The 19,290-nt window shown below is 35.1% G+C and overlaps 1 protein-coding gene across 2 annotated transcripts in view; it reads right to left on the reverse strand.

Annotated features, from left to right (window-relative positions):
• Nucleotides 1–18,584, reverse strand: part of UBR1 (ubiquitin protein ligase E3 component n-recognin 1) — a 134,221-nt gene extending 115,637 nt beyond the window's left edge. Inside the window, exon 1 of one of the 2 annotated variants that reach the window (XM_012546625.3) lies at nucleotides 18,138–18,583. In XM_012546625.3, coding sequence (XP_012402079.1) covers nucleotides 18,138–18,233 — 96 coding nt within the window. In that variant the 5' untranslated portion in view covers nucleotides 18,234–18,583. Of the gene's footprint in view, nucleotides 1–18,137 lie in introns of both variants that reach the window. The other variant, XM_023500812.2, reaches the window with a different exon arrangement.
• Nucleotides 18,585–19,290: the final 706 nt, after the last annotated feature.

The following is a 19,290-nucleotide window of genomic DNA, read 5'->3' on the forward strand; positions in this document are numbered from 1 at the left end:
TAGAAATATATGTTAAATCCAATATATACATACATATTTTTACAATTATCTTGCTGCACAAGAAAAATCAAATCAAATCAGGAAAAAAATGAGAAAAAAAATGCAAACAAACTACAACAAAAAGAGTGAAAATGGTCTGTTGTGATCCACACTCAGTTCCCACAATCCTCTCTCTGGGTATAGATGGTTCTCTTCATCACAAGATCATTGGAACTGTCCATATCTCTTTTTTAAAACAAGATCACTTTGGCTGATTTCAGAACTGAGGCTAAGTGAAGTAAGTAGAACCAAGAGAACACTATACACTGCAACAACAAGATTATATGATAATCAACTGTGATGGATGTGACTCTTTTCAACAATCAGGTGATATAAGTCAGTTCCAATAGACTTGTGAGAGAGAGAGCCATCTGCATCCAGAAAGAGGACTGTCAGGACTGAATGTGGATCACAACATAGTTTTTTTCACCTTTTTTTGTTGTTTGCTTGCTTTCTGTTTTTTTGTTTTTTCCTTTTCCCCCCTTTTCTGATTTTTCTTGTGCAGCATGATAAAGATAAAAAAATATATAAAAGAATTGTACATGTTTAATCTACAGTGGATTACTTGCTGTCTAGAGGAAGAAGTGGGGAAGGAAGGAAGAAAAATTTAGAACACATGGTTTTGCAAGGGTGAATACTGAAAACTATCCTTGCATGTATTTTGAATAAAAAACTATTATTTTTTTTAAAAAATTTTAATTTTTAGTTCTAAATTCTCTCCTTCCCTTCTTGAGAAGGCAAACAATTTGATACAGATTATATATGTGCTGTCAGGTAAGACATATTTCTATACTAGCCATGTTAGAAGAGAAAATAGAGACAAAAAAAACTTTTTAAAATTATGCTTCAAAATGCATTTAGACTCAATTCTCTGGAGATGGATAGTATTTTTTTTTTTTAACCATAAGTCCTTTGGAACTGTTTTACATCACTGTATTGCTCAGAATAGCTAAGTCATTCAAGGCTGATCCCTATTATAATAATATTGTTGCTATGTACAATGGTTTTGGTTTTGCTTACTTCACATTGCATCAGTTCATATAATTTCTCATTTTTTGAGAAATTGTCATTTCTTATAGCCCAATAGTATTACATAGTATTCCATCACATTCATATACCACAATTTGTACAATCGGAATGGTTGCCCAACAGATGACCATCCCCACGATTTCTAAATCTTTGCCACCACCAAAAGAACTACTATAAATATTCTTTTTTTTTTCTTGAAGCAACTGGGGTTAAGTGACTTTCCCAGGGTCACACAGGTAGGAGGTATTAAGTGTCTGAGGCCAGATTTGAACTCAGATCCTCCTGAATTCAGGGCTGGTGCTCTATCCACTGCACCATCTAACTGCCCCAACTATTATAAATATACTTTAAAAGATATGTCCTTTTGCTTTAAAAAAAAAAAAAAAAAAAATCTCTTTGGAATACAAATCCAGTAGGGGTATTACTCGGTCAAAAGGCATGCAATTTGACAGCCCTTTGATCATAGTTCCAAATTGTTCTCCAGAATGGTTAGATCACTTCACAACTCTACCAATCATGTCGTAGTATCCCAATTTTTCCACGTTTTTGGAGGTTTTCTTAAACACAAATTTCCGCTTTCCTTCAACAAGATGGCTATGATCAATAAAGAAATTCCTGTAACATCCCTAAAACAGCTGTGCTCAATCACAGTAATTGTTTGGGAACCTAAGGAGTATTATGTAAAAATGCTATTTCTTGTCACTTCCCTCTTTTTTCCCATTCTTTCCTGGATGATCAGATTTTAATACCTGTTCTTGCTTTACTGTTTCACTGTCAAAGAATACTGATAAAATTTAACAGTTTTTCACAATGTTCTTGTGGATAGAGGAGATAAACTAGTGATAGTTAAATGAGCTCACAAGTTGAATGACAAGTCTCCCCAAAATGGTGCTCAATAATTTGATATCAATGTGTAGGTAATCTCAAGTGGAATAGGTTTCCTTAAAAAGATAGTAAACTTTACTATTTCTATAGGTCTTCAAAAGAAAGCTTGCTGCATGATCCTTTAACAGAGATATTGTATAGAATATTCCTGCTTAAATGAAGATTAGATGACTAGTCTTCCAACTTTGTGATTCTAGATTTTACTAATGTCTCATTTTTTCCATTATTTTTCCAGGAAAAAAGTTAAATAACACATTTGTATACTTTATAGTTTTTGAAGTATATGGCACAAGTATTATCCTCAATTTACGATGAGGACACTGAGACTTTTGAGATATTAATTGACTTGCTAAGCACAGTCTGAAGTGAGATTATTTACTGAGGTTTTACTGAGTGCACATACTAGTTTTTCTTTATATGAAATCCTATTTATTACTTTTAATTCAAGGTACATAAATGCCATAAATCCTTAAGTAACTGATGTTTTTTAAGGTTTATGCTTTCCTAAGACTGGGGTCAGGATTTTTGTAATTAATCAAAAAATATTTATTAAGACCTACAACTATAAGCCAAATACAGTTCTAAGTGCTGGGGATACAATGAAAGCAAAAGACAGTCCTGTTCTCAAGGAGCTCATAATCTAATAGAAGAAAAAATGTGAAAATAGCTACATAAAAGTAATAAATATATAGAGAGACTCTACATACATTTGAAAGAAGGAGACCTGCATGATTGAACAATCTTACTACTTTGAATATAAAATAGTTTTGTTACTATATCAAGCATACTGACTTGGTTGTAATAAAATAAACTTTGAAAAATAAATCTATAGTAGCAGAATTAAGCATTTATAACTCATCTAAAGTTATGTTAAGCCATGTGAATTTCTGGAACTGAAACTAAGGATGTAAGGAATACCTTAAATATACCTTCCATTTATTATCTTTGCAGTGCCAGGAATAACCATCCAAAGATGAAAAGACATTCACATCCTTAAAGTCTTTCTTGTAACTATTCTCACCTCCTTATGGTAGAAAGGCAACCAAATCTTTCCAAGACTGATTTATTATTTCATTATTCACTTTAGAAGTTTAATAATATGTATTTTTCACATTGCTATTACAATTCACTCTTCCTCCAAAAGAAGTTGCCACTCCTACCAAAAGAAGTTCAATTAATTAAGTAGATACATTTGCTATATCTGATAATATATGCCCTATTCTGTATCCATAATCTAACATCTCCCTACTGAGATGTAGGAGGCATAATTTACCTTTAAGCCCTTGAAAATAACCATAAATTACTGCATTGATCAGAGTTTAAATTACTGTGGTCCCAGTTCCAGAAAGATGAACACTAGATTGCAATATGGTTAAGTCGATTCAAAATTAATTGAATATAGTCATTAATAGACCCAAGTCAATTTGAGGAAAAGTATCTATTAGAATACAACCAGACACTCTCCCTGGTTCTGTGCTATTTTACAATTTTGTCAGTGACTTAGATTTAAAAAAAAAAAAAAAGAAGAAGAAGAAGAAAAAGAAGAAGAAGAAATCCTTAAGTTATCTGCAGCTAACTCAAAGTCAGGATGTGCAGCTAACACTTAGGATGATAGAGTCAGGATTTAAAAGAATCTATGTAGAAGATGACATAAGATTAGGTCTATGATTTCATCTGCATAAACCATGAAGGCTAGTCTATAACTTCTATTTTTAGAGTTATATAGAGCACTGAAAAGTTAAAAAGACTTGCTCAGAATTACACAAAGGCAGTAACTAAACTCAGGTTTTCTTGCCTATAGGCCAATTTTCTATTCACTACACTAGGCTGCATTATAAAATTTGAAGCTAATATAAATCCAAGATAGACAGCTAATACTCGTCAGAGAGGCTTGGAAAGACTTAACATGAACTGATGCTGAGTAAAATTAGCAGAACCAGAAGATCATTATATACTTCAATAACAATACTGTATGAGGATGTATTCCAATGGAAATAGATACCTTCAACAAAAAGAAGATCTAATTCAGTTCCAATTGATTAATGATGGACAGAATCAGCTACAGTCAGACAAGGAACACTGGGAAATGAGTGTGAACGGTTTGTATTTTTCTTTTTCTTCTCAGGTTATTTTTACCTTCTGAATCCAATTCTTCTGTACAAGAGAACTGTTCAGTTCTACACACATATATTGTATCTAGGATATACTATAACATATTTAACATGTATAAGACTGCTTGCCATCTAGGGGAGGGGGTGGAGAGAGGGAAGGGAAAAGTCGGAACAGAAGTAATCGCAAGGGATAATGTAAAAAATTACCCATGCATATGTACTGTCAATAAAAAGTTATAATTAAAAAAAAGAAAAGAAAAAAAAAGATTTGGTGTTACAAATGTTTTCTCCCTCTCTCTCTTATCCCCACTCTCTCCCAAGAAAGTATGCAAACTGATATAGGTTATACATTTACAATCATTTAAAATATATTTCCATATTTGTGATACGGCGAGAGAAAAATGAGAACAAGAAGTTGAAAAATTATGAGGAAAAAAAGCAAAAATATAAACAACAAAAGTGAAAACAGTATGCTTTGATCCACATGCAGTCTTCATAGTTCTCCCTCTGGATGCAGATGACATTTTCCATCCCAAGTCTATTGGAACTGCTTTGGATCACCACAATGTTGAGAAGAGCCAAGTCTATCATAGCTGAACATCACACAATCTTACTGTTACTAGATTCTCCTGATTATGTCCACTTCACTCAGCATCAGTTCATGTAAGTCTTTTCAGGCTTTTCTGAAATCAGCCTGCTCATTATTTCTTATAGAATAATAGTATTCTATTCCATTTATATACCATATTTATTCAGCCATTCCCCAATTGATGGACTTCTAGTTATTTTTCAATTCCTTGCCACCACAAAAAGAGGTGCTACAAACATTTTTGAATATGTGAGAAAATATTTATAGCAACTTTTTTTGTAATGACAAGGAACTAGAAATTGAGTGGAAGTCCATCAATTGGGGAATGGCTGAATAAATTATGATAAATGAATGTAATAGAATATTGTTCTATAAGAAATGATAAGCAGGCTGATACAGAAAAGCCTGTTAAGACTTACATGAACTGATGCTGAGTAAAGTGAGCAAAACTAAGAGGAAACTATACATAGAATCAAGACTATGTGATGACCAGCTGTAATAGACTCGGTTCTTCTCAACAATGCAATAATTCAAAGCAATTTCAATAGACTTGGGATGGAAAATGAAACCCACATCCAGACAGAACTATGGAGACGGAATATGGATTGAAACATACTATTTTCACCTTTTTTGGTATGTTTGCGCTTTCTTTCTCATGTGTTTTTCCCCCCTTTTGGTCTGCTTTTTCTTATGCAACATGAAGAATATGGAGATATGCTTAAAAGAATCTTACATATTTAACCTATATCAGATTACTATCTGTCTTGGGGAGAGGGGAAATAAGAGAAGAACAAAATTATTCTGACATGTTTTTGGAAAAATAAAATTTAAAAATTAATTTATTCAGGAAAAAAAATTTTGATTTTTTTTTAAGTGGGGGAGGAAGAGATGGAGAAAAATGCCTGTTAACTGAAAAAAAAAATAAAGATCAATTTGAAAAAAGTAATAATAATGATAGAATTAATATTTATATGTTTACTCTAAGCTTCCTGTTAAAGTGAAGACCCATATTTTTTAATATCAACATTCTATCAGTATTGCTTTATAGTAGCAAGTCATGGAATACAGAGAACTAAGCATTATTATCCCTCTGAAGACAATGAGATGGCATGACAATTGTGAGATGCTACAAAATAAAAACAAATAAACTCTGAAGAACGGAGTAAAAGATGTCATCATGGAGTTGTATGATAGGAAGATAGGTCAGGTAGCAAGAATATTCCAATGGCATCATTGCTACATCAGCAAACATGACAGAAGGCCTCCAGCACTTTGGATGATCCCAGTGTGCCAAACTTATAGAAGAATATGAATAAGAGCTATACATGATGAGCAAATATACAGGAGTTTTGATTTGTACTTTTTTTTTTTCCTGAGGCAATCGGGGTTAAGTGACTTGCCTAGGGTCACACAGCTGGGAAGTGTTAAGTGTTTGAGGCCAGATTTGAACTCAGGTCCTCCTGACTTGAGGGCATATACTCTTATCCATTGCACTAACTGCCTCTTGATCTGTACTCTTGGAGAGACTTTCTAATCAATGAAATCACAAATCCATTTTAGCATTTGCTTTACATACATAATCTCAAAGAAGTGCTAAGAAAAGATTTGATGTCTTATGATCAATGAAATAGAGCAGCTGTTTTATTACAAACAATTTAGTATTTGGTTACCTACCTTAGCGTACTAATGGTATTTTAAAATACCATTTTATTTTATTATTAGGAGATTTAAAAATCTCCTAAAACAAGTTTTAGGCAGCTATGTGGCACAGTGTAAAGGGCCAGAATTCTGAAGAAATTCTTATAACAAAGTGTTAACTCAGTGGAACTGATAAGACAATGGTTATTTAGTTTAGCATGGTGATTATCAATTCTCTAGTTCAGTATGACTGAAATAATCTTACAACAAATAATAGTTCCCTAGTGATATAATGATTGACTTATACTCAGTATAATGAATGGATTTAATTGTAATAGAGTATTTAAGAGGTCAAGAGTCAGACCTAGGGGAAGACTCAGGGTCTGACTTAGAGAAGACAGAGGACTGGAGGCTGGAGCTCAAGGTCTCAGAGCCAAGGAGAGACATTCCATCTTTGATCAGGCTCCTGGAGGCTCTCCTCCTGCTTTCCCCACTGGGACCAAGGCACTGGGACCTCCAGAAAGTTAGCCTGGGGCCCAGGCAAGGAGACAGACTGTGAAGTTAACAATAAAGAATTTGGACTTTATCCCTGGCTATTCTTGTGATGATTACTCAGCTGAAACAAAGGCTGGTCCAAAGACCTCCAGAAAGTTAACCAGAACATTACAGCACAGTGGATAAAATGTTGGGCCTGGAGTCAGAAAGATTGATCTTCCTGAATTCAAATCTGGTCTCAGACATGCACTAGCTGTGTGACCCTGGACAAATCACTAAACCCTGCTTCCCTCAGTTCCTTAATGAGCTGGAGATGGAAATGGCAGACTACTCTAGTATCTTTGCCAAGAAAATCCAAAATGAGATCTCAGAGACAGATACAACTGAAACAACAACAAAAGAAGGGTTTTTTCCCTTTAATTCTCCTATAGGCAAAACTATTATTATCATATTTTCCAAAGAGATTTATTCAAAACAAGTGAATAGTGTCACTAAGGATAAGATTACAGTACTACAATGTGTTCTGAAAGAATGAACAAATTAAAGAATAAAAAAATTATGTATTTGATGAGATCAATTAATGTTAGTTACGTGAATTGGTGTGTATGTTTTTATTTGGGATAGAAATATGTTTCAATAATCATAAAACAGAACCAAATCTTTTCTTAGCACTGAGGGTCAAGGGAAAACTGCTGATATACAGCCAACTTATATTACAAGTTCTCATATCATTTATATTCCCAAACATTCCAGGCATTTTCCTCATCCCCAAGGAGACAAAAAGATATATTCTCAGCTCTGTTCCAGGGTTTTATATGCAAGTTTGGGAACACTTGAAAAAAAAAACTTTTAATTATAATATCTTCCTTCTGCTTAGGACACAAAGTGCTATTTTTTATGCTTCTGGTCTACTCCCAGGAGTAGTCTCAGAAAAGACTTTCAGATCACTTTAGCCCTTATGTAGCCTGTGATTATAATGTATTTCTCAAATGTTATATAAGACCTTCTAAAACAGAAAGGTAATAGCCTCAAGATACAAAGTAGGATAGGCATTTTCAGACATGGAAAATATGAGAATCTGTTTTGCAGATTTGCATATTTGTTCCAAGGACTTTTTTTCCCTTATGGGGAATGGGTAGGAAAAGGAAAAGGACTCAGCAAGACTTGGAATAAGAGTAGCCCAAGAAAAAAAAGAAAATAGGGTCATTGGAGTTGTTTTTTTTTTTTTTTTTTTAATGATGAGAAACAAAAATAACACAGAAAGTCAAAATGAATCCGAGAGCCAGGATAGCTTTGAAAGTTACATGTTGTTGTTGTTGGAATTGTGAACAGATCTAACCATTCTGGAGAACAATTTGGAACTATGCTCAAAAAGTTATCAAACTGTGCATACCCTTTGATCCAGCAGTGTTACTACTGGGCTTATATCCCAAAGAGATATTAAAGAAGGGAAAGGGACTTGTTATGTGTGTGCCAAAATGTTTGTGGCAGCTCTTTTTGTAGTGACTAGAAACTGGAAATTGAGTGGATGTCCATCAATTGGAAAATGGTTGGGTAAATTGTGGTATATGAATGTTATGGAATATTATTGTACTGTAAGAAATGACCAGCAGAATGAATATAGAGAGGCTTGGAGAGTCTTACATGAACTGATGCTAAGTGAAATGAGCAGAACTAAGAGATCATTATACACTTCAATAACAATACTATATGAGGATATATTCTGATGGAAGTGGATACCTTTGACAATGAAAAGATCCAATTCAGTTCTAATTGATCAATTATGTACACCCAGAGAAAGAACACTGGGAAATGTGAACTATTTGCATTTTTATTTTTCTTCCCAGGTTATTTTTACCTTCTGAATCTGATTTTTCTTGTGCAATAAGACAACTGTACGGATCTATACACATATATTGTATTTAAGATATGCTTTAACATGTTTAACATGTATGAGCCTGCCTGACATCTAGGGGAGGTGGTGGAGGGAGAGAAGGTAAAAGTTGGAACAGAAGTGAGTGCAAGAGACAATGTTGAAAAAATTACCCATGCATATGTTGTCAATAAAAAGCTATTAAAAAAAAAATTACATGTTGAAATTCTCTATTTTAAAAGAAAAGCAAATTGAATATATTAGAAACCTAGTTTCATATACAATGTTCTTTTTCTCTCTAAAATGTCTATGTATATTATATTCTATTATGTAAAATATCCACTTTATTTGGAATTTCCTTTGAAAGTCCTCAGATACTTAATAATATAGTGATCTTAGGCAAGTAACTTAACTTCTTAGTATACTTAGCTATAAAATGAAAATAATAATAGCACCTACCTCAAAGAGTTGTTATGAAGGTCAAAAAATCTTCCTAAATCTTTTTAAAGAGCTTTGCAAATCATAAAGTGGTATATAAACAATTATTATTATTTCTTCTACACTATAGATTGAAGCAAAAAAATAGGCGAAAAAAACAGCAATACAAAAAATATGGCCGAATTTGTTTTGCTTGACTGCATATAATAATGGGGAGGTATGGCTTTTTTTTTTTTTTTTTTTTTTGTATTGTCAAAGCAGAGAGTTGAAAGTGGAAGGAAAACAATGTGGACCTGAAAATACAGTAAACTGAATTTAAAAAAAAAAAAAAAAAAAAAGGCTTGCACAGTTAAGTGATTTTTTTTGAGGAAAATTTCCAAATTGCTTTTCAGAAGGATAGTTCATAGACAGTTCACGAATCTATCTATAATACATTGGGATTTTTTTTCCCAAAAAAGTTACTCAAACAACTGTCATTCCTTTTTTTGTTATCTTTGCCTTTGGGGGCAATCTGTGAAAGAATCTCAGAGTTGTTTTAATTTGCCTTTCTGTAATCAGTAAGTGATTTGGGACATTTTTTCACATATTATTAATAGATTAGATTTCTTCCTAAGAAAACTGAATGTTTTGTATTCTTTAAACATTTATCAACTGGGGAGATCAACTGAGAATATATATACATATATATGTATAATGTATGTAGGTATGTATACATATATATCTTATCAACTGGGTTTATCAGTTGAAATTCTTGTTCTTATATATTTAATTCACTTTTTATATATTTTGGATATGATACATTTCTAAGAAAAAAAATGCGGCATAAATTTTTTTTCCAGATAACTATTATCCTTCTAATTTTAGCTGAATTAACTTTGTCAACATAAAAAAGAGTTCTCTCTCTTCTTTTTTCCTCAACTCACATCAAATTCTGTCCCTCACCCCTGAGATCACTATCTTGTCCCTCCCTCCTCACTCCTGTTTCACATGCAAAGGCAAATCACTCTACCAGTACAAATTATTCCAAACCATTTTCTCTGTAAGGTAACACCTTCTATTATCCCCATTCTCTCATTAATCTTCGGTTTCTTCCTAATGCCTACAAACAAGTCCATCTCTTTCCTATCTTCAAGAAAACCCTCACTTGATCTATTCATTGCTGCTACTTACTGTCCTATGCTCCCTTTTGCAGCTAAACTTCTTATGAAGGCGGTCTACAATCAGCAGTTTCCTTCAATTTCCTCCACTTGCTTTCTTCTTACTTTTTAAAAAAAAAATTATTTTAAAACTCTTTTTTTTTTAAAAAAATTTGAGTGCCAAATTCTTTCCCTTTCACCAACCCCTCCTCCACCCATTGAGAACTCAAGAAATATGATATAAATTGTACATGTGAAGGTACATCTTAGTCATGTTGACCAAAAAAAAAAAAAAACACACACACAAGAAAAATAAAGTGAAAAAAATTATACTTCAATTTGCACTCAGAGTTAACTAGTTCTCTCAGGAAGCTCCTCATTCTGACTCTCTATAGTCTGACTTCTGTCCTCATTATTCATCCTAAATTGCTCTCTCCAAAGTTGCCAATGATCTTTTAATTGCCAAATCTAATGCAAAATATCAGTCCCCACCTCCATGATCTCTCTGCAATCTCTGCTACTTTCTTCACACTCTTCTTCTTAATATACATATTCTCACTGCCTCACCACTGCACTATTACAGTAGCCTGCTAGCTAGTCTCCTTGACTTGTCTCTCCTTGTTACAATCTCCCCTCTACTCATTATCAAAGCATAGGTCTGACCGTGTCACTCCCTTAACTAATAAACTCTAGAGGCTCTCTAATATCTCCAAGATTAAATATAACATTCTATTTGGATAGTAAAACTCTTCATGACTTTCCAATCCCCTATACTATTACTCTCTTCCATGTACTTACTCTATGATCCAGTCTATAATAAGTAACATAGACTGTCTACTGGTTTATGAACATGACATTTCATCTCCCAAATGTGTGCCATTTCACTGACTGTCTTTCACACTTGGAATGCTTTCCCTCCTTTTTCCCCTCAGTGGCTTCTCTCAAGTGTCAATTTAAACCCTACATTCTGCAAATAGTCTTTCCTTGTCTTACTTAATACTAATGCTTCCCAGTTATCCTATATATATCTTGTTTGTACAGAATTGTTTGCTTGAGGGCTCCTCTATTATACTGTTGTTCTTTGAGATTAGGGACAATCCTATTATTAATTTGCATGTATAATGCTTATCATAATGCCTTACATATAGTGAACATTTTTCACTTGACTTTTCCAAAAAAGAAAACATTATTTAACAAAAATCATTCATTTTATCTTCTTTGGTTTTCCCTTACCTATACCTATGTAAGGTATTTCTTTCTTTGTTCCTCTAGTCTGTTTACAATATGACCTTTCAGAAAGGTATCCATTTAGAGCTTATCTTGGAATATATTGGCATATGGTGAGAGATGTTAGTCTAAAACTAATTTCAGCTATATTGTTTTGTAGTTTTTACAAGTTTTTGTTTTATTTTTAGGACACTATGACTTTGTAACCAAATTTACTGAAGTCTATTTCTCTCATTTTCCCTGACCTCTACAATTTAGGAGGAATAATAAGCATATTATTCTCTAGTGCCATTTCTATACAATTTATTCTACATCTCCTTCCTTCCCACCATCTTCTAAGGTCCATGTAATGGATTTATTTCAATTACTTCCCCTTCTAATTTTTATTGCTGCAATCTAATTACCTAGCAGTCATTCTATTAATTTTCTCAATTACTTTAGTATTGGCTCAATATTTACTCCCATCCCCTACTAACCTAAAATCCTAACCTAAAACTGTAATTTCTTGTTCTCTCCTTTGCTACAGTCACTGAAGAATAGGTATTTCTTTTCTAAGCACAGTACCCTTAACATAACTGACACTCAATAAATGTGTGTTGCATTGAATTTCCTGGGAATAAGACTTGAGTTTTTACCTTAGTATTTCTATTAGTTATGGAAACATTTGTAGAGGGCTCTGTAATTGTTTGAAATATAGACTGAACAGTGGTATCCATCATTTTCAATGCCAAAAAACACATGACTATCGGATTACTTTAACATAAAAAAGGTCTCATTTAAGAGTTTTAAAAGCCTTCACATACAATATAATAAAATTTGTAAGTCAAATATTTTAAAATATTTTAAAGTACTTAAAACTCTACTCTTCTACCTGTCAAACTCATTCAAGTCTTGAATGGATTCACTAAATAAATCTTGGCCTCTACTGTGAAAAACCTTGTACTCACTCATTACTAGTTCCAAGTTACTATAGTCTAGATTAGTGGGATTTTACTGTATTATCTCATTGTTATAGCTTAAAGCATTATTTTACATGTCATAGCCACGTTAGATAAGAGATGCTGTTACATATTGGGACAACTATAGAGACTGATCCCTTTTTCAGGGAGCAATATTTTTTAGGGGGTAAAAAGAATAAGCTAACAAAAAAATAAGTTACAGGATCTTTTGGTCCTCAACTTTACTCACTCTCTTAACCCATTATCTCAAATAGACTCACATTCTTCTGTTACCTAGAAGATCAAAATGAATCTGAAGTTGTATTTTTGTGAGATATTACCCCATTTAATCAACAGTATGTGTTTATTAGAAGTTCCTTACTCACTAGCTTTTACCATTTACAGTAGGTGTTCTTAATTTGAAGCCCATGGACTGGTTTTTAATACATATTTTGATAATTGTATTTCAATATAATTAATTTCCTTTGCTATCCTATGTATTCTTTTCATTTACATACATTATTAAAGAATTCATGAGGCAAAAAAGAATAAGAACCCTTGTATCATAAATGACTTCAATGCATAAACTGAATCCCATCCATTAAAGATATTAAGCCTTCATTTCCTTGTTTTGTGCCTCACTTGATATTAATAATCATAAAGTGATCTATCTCATTTCAAAAATCTCACAACTTTGCCTTTCTTTTGCACTATCAAATTCTTTCTTAATTAATATTTATATTTATATTTACATAACACGAATACATATAAATATATACACAGGCACACATTTGCATATTACATACACACATGTGTGTATCTATGTTATATATATATATATTACTGTACCTATAATGTATATACATGTGTGTATATGTATGTTTATATATATATGTATGTATATGTATATATAAATACTATAGATCTATATATGTTTTAACTTTCTCCCCTTATCTAATTTAACTGTAAGCTTTTTATTAAACTGTAAGTTTAATGAACTGCAGGATATGTTCTCTATATACTTATATTTCCCTGTGCCCCACATATAATTAGTCAAAAAACACTTATTCAATATGTAGGCACAAGAGAAAAAAGATTAAAAAAAAAATAGACAATTGCCTTCAAGGAACTTACATTCTACCTAAAGTTAAAACATGTTCACAGATATGTAAACAAGGATATATAAACAAATCTGATTGCTAAGGCACTAAACCAAGAAGAGAAAAGATGGGCATCAGTGGCTCTCCTAGTTGAGAACAAGTAAATAGTATGGTGGCTAGAGGGCTGAATCTGTAGTTAGGAAGACCTCATTTGAAGTCCTAACTCAGGCTTTATTAGCTGTATGTCTCTAAACAAGTCATTTAACCTCCCTCAGTCTGTTTCCTCATCTATAAAATGGAGATAATAACAGCACCTACTTCACAGAGTTTTGACAATTAAATAAGATAATGCAAAGCACTTTGAAAACCTTAAAGTATTAGTAAATAAAGTAATTAATAATTATCCAGAGCTTAGCACAGTGCCTGGCACATAGTGGGTACTTAATAAATGTTACTAAAATAAATTACCTGAATGTTAAGGCAGCTAAGTGGCACAGTAGATAGTTACAGGTCTGAAGTGAGGAAGACTCATTTTCCTGAGTTCAAAACTAGCCTCAAACACTCACTATAGTTATGCGATTCTGGACAAGTCATTTAATCCGGTTTCCTTCAGGTTCCTCATCTATAAATGACAAACTATTCTAGTATCTTTGCCAAGAAAATCCCCAAATGGAGTCATGAAGAGTTAGATGAGACTGATAACTGAACAACTACAACAAAACCTCTATGTTGGATATTCATTTAATATCTCTTGGATTCATTTTTCTTACTTGTAAAAAGAGGGGTCAGAATGACCATTAAGGTTGGGATCCCTCCTTATCTTTTAGAATACAAGTCTAATAATTCAAATGTACATATCTCTTTAATGTTTACAATTAACTTTTCTCACAATAACACTGTGATGAGAATAATAAGGCTATTCCTATACTCATTTTGCAGTCAAGAAAATTTAGAGTCAGAAAATTAATGAGTTGCCCATGATCACACAAGTATAAACAATTTTTTTTTTTTTAATGCAGAAAAGAGAAAGGGAAGTTTACAGAGAGAGCCACATAAAGCAGGTTTGGAATTCATGTCTTTAATTTGTTATATATTCTTAAAAAAAAAAAAGCTGTAATAGATTTGCAGATTAACATACAATTTATTCTTTGTTTATGAGCATGCTCATGTCTGTGGATGTTTTTCAAGTCCGTAATTATAAAAGCTAAAAATAAATTATAAAATATTTCACAATAAGTCTCAAAAGTCGGCATTAAAAACCAGGTCTTCTAACTTCAAATCTAGCTCTATTTCCACCATATAACTCTGACAGGAATCTTCACTACCTAAAAGTTGCTAGAAAGAGGTGGGTTTAAGTCCTTTGACAAATACTGGCTAGCTGGGTGATCACAGGCAAGCCATTTAATTTCTCAGTGTTCTAGGCAGTTCTCTAAAAAAGTTGCAGAGAGTTTCCTGCTTTGAGAATTGTACTAACCAATAAAACCTCAACACAAATCCCTACCTCTATGATCCAAAGTAGAAACAAGTATGCCCCCAAATCTCAGTCATTATCAGAGGCCAAAAAAAAATTCATTGTCATAGAATTAGCAACAGTAGTAATACATCCTCAAATTACACAATCCCAAGAGATTTGGAAGTCTTTACTCTTATAAAACAATTTTCCAACTCTACCTGCTGCCTAAATCATAATATCTAATAGCATTACTGCTGGTTCCACTCTGGGTAAGAGTACACATTACCAGGAGATACACAGTTTTCTTTTGCTGATAACTGATAAGAGTAATTCTATTTCATAGAATAAGTATAGTATAAAATGTTGCTACTGACTTTTTTTCCCCCCTGAGGCAATTGGAGTTAAGTGACTTGTCCAGGGTCACACAGCTAGGACGCATTAAGTGTCTAAGACCAGATGTGATGCTACTAACTTTTAACTCAATCTTTTTAGTTCTCTTGGAGGCTACACAATAAAAATATTTAATCCCACAACTTTCTTTGCATTAAAATTTTCTAAATTCTTTCTCCAAAGACATTATTTTCCATATCCAGAATATACAATACTTCCAAAAGAAAGTCTTTCTATTCCTAAAATGTACAGGTTCACTTTTTAACAAGCTCAATTTAATTCAACAAACATAAAGCATTTAGCTCCCGAAGGACTAGTACTGTCTTTTGCTTTTCTTTATATCCCCAAATTCTTGGCATGGACACATAGTAGGTATTTAAAAAAAAGGCTTATCAACTAACATGCAAGTGCACTGGAGACATTATCCTCAAGAAGCATACACTATATATGGGGAAAGGGATATGGGGTAAAACTTAACACAGTTAAGTTAATACAAGATACAAAGTAGAGTGACAAAAGAGAGATTCAAACAAAGTACTCAGAAAATTTGAGGAAGGACAGACCACTTTCAGTTGTGGCGATGAAGGAATGCTTGAACAAAGGAAGTAGTAATGTACTATTAAATAAAATATACTTCAGTGAGCCAAGTGGTGCACTAAAAATGCCACTTATCAAAGGCCATGCCTACACAGCTGAATCATGAAGAGCTATCTGAATTTTACAGATTAATGCAGAAAAAAAAAAAAATCAGCTGATCAAAACGAACGCCAGGTTTTCAAAATGTGACTCAAATCATCAATGGGAAACTCTATTGGTCTCTCACTAGCTCTCAAACACTGACCCAGTACTGTGTTTCCTCATCTCTACCTAGGGAAATCCCTAGTTTCCTTCAAAGCTCAGTTCTGGTACCACTTCCTAGAACTCGAAGTCATTTCTAATCTCTCCTGGTTTTCCTCAGTTGTTGGTGCTCTTTCCCCTACAGAAATTACCCTGTATAATATTATGCTGAAGAGGTAGCAATTTGTAGCAAATAAAGAATTGACCTCAAAGTCAGGAAAACCTGGGTTCAAGTCCAAACTCTGACATATATTATTAGTTTATGGCCTGGGCAAGATACTTACTCTCTTGGAGCATTTGTCAACTCTAATTTTTCAAGACCCCTGGGCTCACAACCTAGATATTATCCTAACTACTTAATCTTTTACCTTCTCTGGTCAATCTAGTGTCAAAGGCAAGGTAATTCCGCGTCTTAAAATAGGTGACAACCTACATTGGAAGAGGGGATTTCCTTATTTGCTATACCAAGGCCAATCCTATCCTCTATCCCTATATTATCTAAGCTTTAAATGCTTAAAACTGCACTATGACTTCTGAGAGGCAGTATATATATATGTGTGTGTGTGTGTACTTTCTGTGCACACACTTTTAAAGCTATAGAAATGTGTGCATGTAAATGTGTGTACATATATAAATGTATATAAACATGCAGATTAACAATGTAAATGTCTACATACATTGACACACATATATATAGTGTCACAAATTGTAAGGTAGTTTTAAATTATTAAAACATGATAGCATATAATAAATATACATCAATGCAATATAACCATATATGTCTGTGTAGGTAAACATGTAAGCCACATGGGTTACATACGTGTAAATATTCCATGCCAACACAAAGCTGTATGCATGTACAGGGGTGACTACATGCACACACATAAATAAAAGTTGCTTATGTTCTGTGTCTACATTTAAGTAAATATGTATGTGTCTATACAAATATATGTATACACAGGTCTGAGTATACATGACTAAATATGTGTATATATATATACATGATATATACATGTATATCTACACACATACACACACATGCACACAATAACAGCTAACATTTATACAGAGCCTACTAAGTGCCAGGCACTGAGCTAAGCCCTTTACAAACATCTCATTTGATCCTCACAGCAGCTCTGAGAGGGAGGTGTTATTACTATCTTCATTTTACAGGTGAGGAAACTACGGGCAGGCAGAAGTTAAGTGACTTGCCCCGTGGGTCCCTACTAGTGTCTTGAGGTAATAATTGAATTCAGCTTCTCTTGACTCCAGACTCGGGACTTTTAACTACTGCCACCTGGCTGCTCCAATAAGATATACTTAGTTATGTACCTATATACATATTATAATATCCAATATATAAAAATAGTTTTAAAAACACAAACGTTTGTCAGGTCCCTACTATGCGCCAGGCACCGCGCTAAGCGCTGGGGATAGAAAACGAAGCGAAAGGCATTCTGGGCTCTCAAAGAGCTTACACCAGAAAGAGATAAATAGACAGGCTGTCAGCCTGACAGATACAGAAAGACAGTTTGCCCCAAGGATAAGCTGCTGGAGGGAGCAGTTTTAGGGTTAATCTTGCACCTCGGCGTGGGCACGCTGTTGGGCACACAACAAGGTTCTATTCAATGAATACTTTTGAAGTGGAGGGAGTTTAACGCGGCGCCGCAGAGCTCCCTCCCAGAGCTAGCCCAATGCCCGCGCCGGAGCTCCCAGACGCGCTCCCAGCCTCCCCCCGCCTGGCTCAGCTCAGTTGGTCCTCCCGTGACAGCAGCCGAAGCCGCGTCGGCGCTCTGGCTCCCCCTTGGGTGCGGGGCCGGGTTTCCCCCCCCCCGACACGCCGCACTCCACACCGCACCCCCCCTCCCAGTCTAGCTGGGCAACGCATTTCCCCGGCCACGGGTCCTTGCCCCGAGAAGGGGGGCAACGACAAAGAGGATCCATGAAAAAGCCTCTCACCGTGGCAAGTTCCTGAGCACTCGGCGGGGACTCGCTCCCGGGAATGCCAGTTCGGTCTCCAGTCCGGTCCGCCTCCCAGAGTCCGAGGTCCTCCATTTTGCGGCCGACTGACACCCGCAATTGCCGACCCACAAGAGTAGACGACCCGAAGCCAGTCAGGAGCCGAACGGACTTGGGCTGGGCGACACTTTTGCGACACCCCCTGAGAGGGTCTCTGTGGCAGGAGTTGACGCAGAGCCGGAGAGCAAGTTCCGGTTTGCGTCCCTGGCATTAACGTCACTTCCTGGAGCGGCCAGAACCCTACCTTTTCTAGTGTTTTGAACGTTTGGGCGAGGCGACTGGAGAAGTTCCCCTCCCCCGCCCCTCAGCATCCCCATCCCCTGGAGTTCTGCTTTCTGGAAGGGTATAGGAAGAAAGGTAGAACGCGAACTTCCGCAGAGGCTGCGCCGTGCATCGGAAAACAGTTTAAAGGGAGGATGAGAACCTATGTTCAGCCTCCCTTTCTTTTGTAGATGAGGGAACCGAGGTCCGTAACGTTTAAGCAACTAGATCAGTTTTTCTCCAGGTGGATCGTAATAAAACCTGAACAAAAGAAAACCCCACCACACCCCTTAATCCCCGCACCCTGCGGGACCCATTCCTACACGCGGCGGCCTAGACAGGAAGTTGACCATTTGCATCTGGGAGGTACTTTGTCTTGGCAGGATGTTTCTCCTGGGTCGGTCGGGACTTGCGATTTTGGTAGGCGAGAAACTCCTAGAGCGGAAACTCCTCCCAGCGGGTGGAGATAAGCCACTCCTCTTTAACTTAATAAGTAGGATAGAGTGCGAAATGGCAGTCACCAAGACCCGAGTTCAAATCCCGTTTCAAACCCTGACGCCCTGGGCGGCCAAGGGCATTCACTTACGTAAGCCTGCGTGCCTTTTTTCCTCATCTCTAAACTGGGGAATAATAATAGAACTCTCCTTACAGGGTTGCGAGTATCGTATGTCGTCATGTTCATAAGACTAATCTAAATAGGATGGATAAGAAAGGACTTGAATGGCTTCCTGATTCCCAAGGCTGCTGTGCTACCTGCCATACTTAGGCTTTTGGAAGGGCAAAATAAATCTAAATCCTAAATCCATGAAGTCTAGAAACGTTTGCAAAAGAA

This window comes from Sarcophilus harrisii, chromosome 2 (assembly GCF_902635505.1).
Source record: "Sarcophilus harrisii chromosome 2, mSarHar1.11, whole genome shotgun sequence".
NCBI classification, from domain to species: domain Eukaryota; kingdom Metazoa; phylum Chordata; class Mammalia; order Dasyuromorphia; family Dasyuridae; genus Sarcophilus; species Sarcophilus harrisii.